The sequence below is a fragment of the Triticum dicoccoides genome, chromosome 5A (genome assembly GCF_002162155.2).
Source record: "Triticum dicoccoides isolate Atlit2015 ecotype Zavitan chromosome 5A, WEW_v2.0, whole genome shotgun sequence".
Taxonomy (NCBI): domain Eukaryota; kingdom Viridiplantae; phylum Streptophyta; class Magnoliopsida; order Poales; family Poaceae; genus Triticum; species Triticum dicoccoides.
Window position 1 is genome coordinate 334,741,728 of NC_041388.1, and position 7,078 is coordinate 334,748,805.

The 7,078-nt window shown below is 44.6% G+C and overlaps 1 protein-coding gene across 1 annotated transcript; it reads left to right on the plus strand.

The window, feature by feature from the left end:
• The first annotated feature begins 970 nt into the window (after positions 1-970).
• On the plus strand, positions 971-6,471 carry LOC119301336 (proton pump-interactor BIP103-like). Its single transcript, XM_037578292.1, has 8 exons — positions 971-1,131; positions 3,171-3,522; positions 3,738-3,932; positions 4,018-4,197; positions 4,295-4,489; positions 5,017-5,115; positions 5,200-5,706; positions 5,783-6,471. The coding sequence occupies exons 2-8, from the start codon at positions 3,175-3,177 to the stop codon at positions 6,119-6,121; spliced, it is 1,863 nt and encodes a 620-aa protein (XP_037434189.1). The 5' UTR covers positions 971-1,131; positions 3,171-3,174; the 3' UTR covers positions 6,122-6,471.
• The last annotated feature ends 607 nt before the right edge of the window (positions 6,472-7,078 follow it).

The window sequence follows — 7,078 nt, forward strand, 5'->3', positions numbered from 1 at the left end:
TTATCGACTCTTTGACTTAGAACAACGCCAATAGCATAATCACTAGCATCTCACATAATTTTAAAGGGTATGTTCCAATCAAACGGTTGAATAATGAGTGCAGAAATTAAATCTTTTTTAAGTATTCCAAAGGATTCTACACAATCATCGTAAAAAACAAATAGAACATCTCTTTGCAAAAGATTAGCAAGAGGCCCCGAATTTTTTGAGAAGTCTTTTATGAACCTCGTATAGAAATCAGTATGATCAAGAAAACTTCTTATACCTTTGATATAATTTACGACATTGCATTATTTCAATTGCATTAATTATAACTTTATCTTCCTTAATACCTTTTTCAGAAATTTTATATAGTTTTTCGTATTATATATCTCTTTTGCCTAGTACATGAGAATGAAATTACTTTGAACAATTTATTATGTTGATTGTCTTGCGTGGATGCGTACTCTTGCGCATTAATTTTCTTGATTGTATTGTTGCTTCAATTTTTTGTTCATTCAAAAGTTCATTTCGGGTAACTTCTAATCCGGGATCCGCCGCCGAAACGCTATGATTAAGAGAGTTAATGTGCCACTAATGCTCGGTCTGTAAGAATCAAACTAAAATTATGACTCACTAACTTACGGAATTGCATGCTAGCATGAGTTTGGATCAACATCAAGCGTAATTTAAACCATTGTTTTGTTCGAGACGAAATGCAAGAGCACGAAAACGTGACACGGACGCTTCCCAACCGGCAACCTCTATCCGATTATCCGCACAGCTGGACCCGCCACTCGCACCACGTTCCATCCAGCTGACGCACACCGCAGCGCCGCCCTGGGCTGGGTCCGTCCGTCCGTCCGTGGGATTTTTTCCCCATGCGGCCGAGCACGCCGGGTGCGAAGGGGGAAGCGCACCGGCAATTTCCCACCAATAGCAACCAGACAAAAACCGGCGAAGGAAGGAGACGAGATATAGAAGGAAAAAACCATTCCCGTATTTATAACCCCGCTTCCAGTTCCAGGCACGCAGCCCAAACCCCCCTGCCCACCCCTCGCAAATCCCATCCAGATTTGGCCGCTCCACCGCCGCTGCCCCGCCGCCAGATCGGAGCGCGGCCCCGGTCCGATCCCGCTCCGCCCTTCCCAGGTGAGCCCCCGCCCCCGCTCTCGTCTGCCGGTCTACTCGAACCGCGTTCGCGTCTGCTCCGATCCGCGCGCGTGATCTGATGCGCTGGTGCAAGTTGATACGTGTTTTTTTTTGTTTGGTTTCCTTTTGCGATCCGCGGTGCCCGATTTCGGGGCCGGGAGCCAGGCAATGCGACGACGCGCGCGTGGGAATTGCCGCGGCTGGCTCCGTAGATCTGGATCACCCGGCCGCCTGAACTTGGACTGCGTGCTGGACGGAGGAGACGGGCCTGTGATCGGCGGCGCCTCGTGAACCACGCCCGGGTTTGACCGGGTGGTGGATCCGCGGTGGATTCAGCCGGTGCTTCCGATGCGGAATTCTCTGCGCCCGCGACGCGTTCAAACAAAGGCCCATACGCACTCGTTTATCGCGATCTGTACCGTCTTTTGCAGTGATGAGACTTGCAGCTGTTGATACCCGCATGCCACAGCCTCGCAGACGATGGCAAACTGGAGTGCCTGGTGGCTGGTGGTGCGTGTGGTGGTTTGAGTTCGTTCCATGGCAACCTAGGATCATTTAATTTGACACCTAGACCGGGTAACCTATAGTATTTCCCCTATCATCATGGATAGAAAGGTGCTTCACTTTTTTTTGGAAGAAATAGATCTATTGATGGGAAGTGAAGCATGAGTTTGTCTGATTATAATTATTCATTTTATCGCTTTAGCCTTGATGTCTCCATTTCCTGCTAATTCCGCTAGTTTTGGCACCTCAAATTAGCTCGTTATCATTTATTTTTTGAAACAAGAGCTTGTTATCATTTTGAAGTGTACTCTTCTTATTAGCCCAGTCAAACATTTCTCCAATTGGACAATGATAATGCTGATTGATTGCTTTAAATTACATGCCAACTTAGTTTCACTAAACTGCATGTTTTCCCCACCAGAAACCAACGCAACTCAAGTACCACATTAACTATGTTTTTATAAAGTATTACCATAAACATACAATTCCATGCAATCCCATCATCTTGCTGTCCTGCAATGTGGTCAGTGGCCTGCATTTACTTGACCAGTTGTTTAGTGTACAACACCACCTTGGCTACACAATGTGACCCTTGAGTTATGACATGCACCGAAACCCATGTGCACTTGCCTTGTAAAACTGTAACTCAACCCAGCCAAGATTGCGTTAAACAACTTCTAGAAACTTCCGACTATCACAGAAATGGCAAAACATAACACCAACTATAACTACTGTGTGTACTGTTTGTATAATGCCCCCTCTCACTTTGCATATAAATAGTAAGTTCCTCTTCCAGACCTGTTGCCCCTGAATTTGCAGACTCCCTATCTGAACCAAATTGGTCCCCCTTTTCTTTCTTGCAGAAAAAGCATTGAGTAGATTTGGTTGTGGTCCTGTGTGGCCCCGTAAATCACAAATGATTAGGTCATGATTTCATAATCTGCATGCCTTGTGATTTGCTTCTCAATCTAGCCTAGGTTCAGTTATATGCTAGATGTTTGGGTTATTTGATTGTCTAGTTCATGGTGAGATGAAAATGCTCTGTACATGAGGGCTCTGTCTATTATGTTCTTTGTTCCTTCTCTTGGGTATAGTCTCTGTGCACTATGGTGGTGCATCTGCTACTTCTGCATCTTAGATTTTGAGTTAGTAACTTTGATGAATTATACTCCCTCCGTTCCGAATTACTTGTCGTAGGTATGGATGTATCCAGATGTATTTTAGTTCTACATACATCCATTTCTGCGACGACTAATTTAGAACGGAGGGAGTAGCAAGTAATGTTCTCCCGTACATCCAGTTTTTTTGTTCTTGTTATTGAGTTCCCGGGGAATCCGTTAAACAGCTTTTCCTTAAACGGTTCTGTAGAATTTGTGCCAGTTGCTTTTGTTACTGCTCAATGCACACACGTACTGTTTCTCCTAAGTTTTGAGGACGAGAAGGGAAAAGATAGCCAAGTAAAACTGTACTATTTTCTGTTGGATCATAACCATGGTTGCCTGTTTTGGTAACAGTTTATGTACACCTATCTGCAGGGACATGGGAATGGAGGTCGCCGGAGCTGAAGCTGCACCAGCACAGGTTAAAGTAGCTGATGAGGAAGTGACCCTTTTTCAAGACAAGGAAAGCCAAGCAACTGCAAAGGAGCGGGAGGAAGCAGCTGTTTTTGGTTCAGACAATGGCAAAGCTGCGGCAAATGACATGGCACCTCCAAAGGACGCAGCGGAGGAGTGGCCTGAACCTAAGCAAACTTATACCTTCTACTTTGTCAAGATCCGCTCATTTGAGGACCCTAAGCTGAGAGCAAAACTTGAGCAGGCTGAGAAGGACTTCCAAAATAAGATCCAAGCTCGGGCCAAGATTATTGATGCTATAAAAGCTAAGAAGGTATTCTTCTTAAAACTCAACATAGAAGTAGGATCTACCTCTTTTAGTCCTAATTCTAATTTGACTAGATGTTTCATGCCCTGAAACTTATTTAAAGTGACTCTTTGCACTATTGCCTGCCTCTATGTGTTCTCGTTGAAGTAAACCAGGGGATCAGTGTGCCTGCTTTAGCCTTTAAGCATAGTGATGAAACTTACTTCACACTTCCTCTGCAGACTGAGCGTGCTGCTGTTCTCGCGGAGCTAAGGCCATTGAGTGCTGAGAACAGGCAGTACAATGAAGCTTTTAATGAGAAGTTAGAGGAGATGAAACCTTACAGAAATCGTTTAGGCAAGTTCCGTGATGAAAATAATGCTATGCGGGCGGAGAGTGCAGGCTTGTGCTCTTCACTCGAAGAGCTTGAGCATGAGGTATGATCAGCCCTTTGATAACTCAACCGCTTCTCATTCAGTATTCTGATTTTTTGTTTGTTTTTTCTCCTTCAATTCTCCCTAGATCAAGAGGTTGAATCACCGCATAAGTCATGAGAGCATATCTTTAGATGAGGAGAAGCGGCTGATCAAAGAAATTAAGACCCTTGAAAAAACCAGACCGAAGGTCAGTTCCAATGCTGCTAAACGAGCTAAAATGCAAGATACAGTGGTTGAAAGAGATGCCATACAGGATCAGGTGAAAGTAAGTATCTCATGCCGTGACTTTGTCTTTTATTGTGCATTTACCTCCTGCATAAATAAAATATTAAATACCATTTTGATTGTCACTTCCCATTCAGATCATCGGGGATGGTATAGATGGAGTAAAGAAGGAGCGACAAGCAGTCAGGTCTAAGATTAAGGTCCTGGACGATGAGATGAGGGTTGTTGATGGCGAGATTGCTTTGCTTCAAGAAGATTTAAATGCAGCTACCGCCAGAAAGGATAAAGCGTACGAGTCATTGACCGAATTGAGAAAAGCGCGTGATCTTGCCGTAAGTCAGCATACCTTCAACCTCTCTCATGCTCATCATTATGTTTACTCTTGTAATGTTGTTGAGAGTGACTACCCCATTTTCTAAGTACTTTAGTTGTGTTACAGTTTTAATTAAATAACATGTGTACGCAATGAGGCATCATCTTTTTGCATGCCTGAACAGCACTTGAACTCCCTCTCTTGATTGTGGAGATATATGATCAGCCATTGCCTTTTCAAATTTTAAGCTCGGTCACAGGCTCACAGCCACATGTTGTTGATAAGCCGAATTCTCTGCGTCATACCTGTGCATTTTGGTATCAGGAAAAGTCCTTGTTGCCTTAAATGTAGCATTGGATTATGTTAGTCGCTTAATGAAATATCTGAGATGGCACTGCCAGTGGCAGTGGTTGGAACATGCTTTATTGTAAGTCTGTCACAAATAATGGTTATTTTCCGCTCTGTCTTATCAAATTCTTTTGATTTTTCTTAATATTTATGTAGAGAGACTGTATCTATTGACAATGTTGCCTTCATCTTGATCAGAATGCATCCTTCCATCAAAACCGCATAGTTCTGAACAGAGCCAGGGATCATTCTTCTAGGAATGAGGTGGAAGAATTGCAAGAGCTCCACAAGACTGAGGTTTGCTTCCACAACCACCTCCCGTAACCTCATCTTTCATTTACTTAAAGTATTTCTATACTTAATTATGATATGCTTTGGTAGGTTGAGAAGTTCATGACACAATGGTGCAGCAGCAAGACCTTTAGAGAGGACTATGAGAAGAGGATCCTCACTTCCCTCAATGGACGGCAGCTGACCCGAGATGGCCGGATGAGGAATCCTGATGAGAAGCCCATATTTATCGAAACACAGCAGCCAGCAGCACCTGTGCAACAGGAGCCTATCCCATCAAAAGCGCCTTTGAAACAAGCAAAGGAAGCTGCTGCTCCTCAAGTCGTCGCTCCCAAAGAAGAGCCCCTTGCAAAAGCATCTGCCAAGTCAGCTAAGGTAAAAGCTGCTGTGGATGCTGATGATGATGCCTATGAGGCTGAGCCTCCAAAGGAGAAGCCCAAGCCTAAAGAGGTTGATGTAGCAAAGTTGAAAGAGATCAAGAGACAGGAGGAAATCGAGAAGAATAGACTTGCTTTGGAAAGGAAGAAGAAGCAGGCTGAGAAGCAAGCGGCGAAGGCTGCAGCCCGAGCACAAAAGGAAGCTGAGAAGAAGCTTAAGGTAGACACATTAGTATCTCTCTCTCTCTTTCTCTCTCTCTCCCCTGTAGTGTAACAATGGTGACAAACTTTTTCAGAAAGAGGAGAAGAAAACCAAGAAGAAAACTGAGGCAGATACGGACGAGCCAGCTGACTCAGACACCAAGTCTGATGAAGCAGCAGAAACCCAAGCAGAGGATGAGTTCACTCCAGTTTCTGTGGTAAACAAAGAACAGAAGCAGAACACACGGACCAGGAATGTAGTCACCAAGACCAAGGCCCCGCTGCCAAAGGCGATCCTGAAGAGGAAGAAAGCCCAGTCGTACCGGTCATGGGCCACCCCAGCCGTGATGATATCCGCCGTCACCGTGCTCGTCGCCCTGCTTGCGGCGCTGGGCTACTACCAGTACTACCGCCCGGCGAGCACCAGCAACTGATGGAAGGAAAAGGAGGCCTGTGCACCCGCCGCCCTCGAGTATGAATCTTACTAGACCAATTTTGCAGGTGAGAGCAACAGAGTGCGTGGTCTGCCTAGACCTGAATGAACTGAAAAGTCTGGAGAAGCTATTCGTTTCTGTTCTGTTTGTTGGGTGGAGTCGGATAAAAAGTTGCAGTTAATTTTGGTTGGCACAGTTAATTTCGTCCGGGACTTGAGAGTCTATATACTGCCAGTGAACTCAGTTGTACTTTAAAGTGGAGAATAGATTGCGATCTGAAATAAGTATGCATGTAAACGTGCTGTTTGTGTATGTGTATGCATGGAAATGGAGGCGTCTCAGTTGGTCCATCGTCCTTGCATTGGTTGGTTCCCATGATTTCGATTTGGCAGGTACTCCCTCCGTTCAAATTACTCGTCGGAGAAGTTGATATATCTGAACTAAAATACATCAGACAAGTAATTCGGAGCGGAGGGAGTACCTCCTGTGTGCGTGTTGCTTACAACTGCATGAATTTCACTAGAGACATGGATTATATTTTCAGCATATTAGGACGAATTCACCATAAAGAGGGCGATAGGATGAATTAACCGGATGATTTTTTTTGGTTGGATGACTCATGTAACCATTTTTTTACAAATTATTAAACCCCTCGGGAAGCGGGATTCCTCGCGGCAGCAGGGGCGAGCCCCAGGAGGACGGCGGCCGTCGGTAGATTGAGTTCAGGTTCTTGTGAGATGACAACTTTCTCATTGCAAGGGATGCAAGGGGTTGGTCGGTCCTCATAATACACATAGAGTACCATTTGGATCTCTATGATTGGTGCTTTATTAGATGTTCATATGCATGGCCTGGAATATGCACATTTGGCAATATTTGGCAAGCCAACATTTGGCAAAATCAATACTTGGTAGCCATTCAATTACTAGCCAACATTTGGTATTTGCCAAATATTGA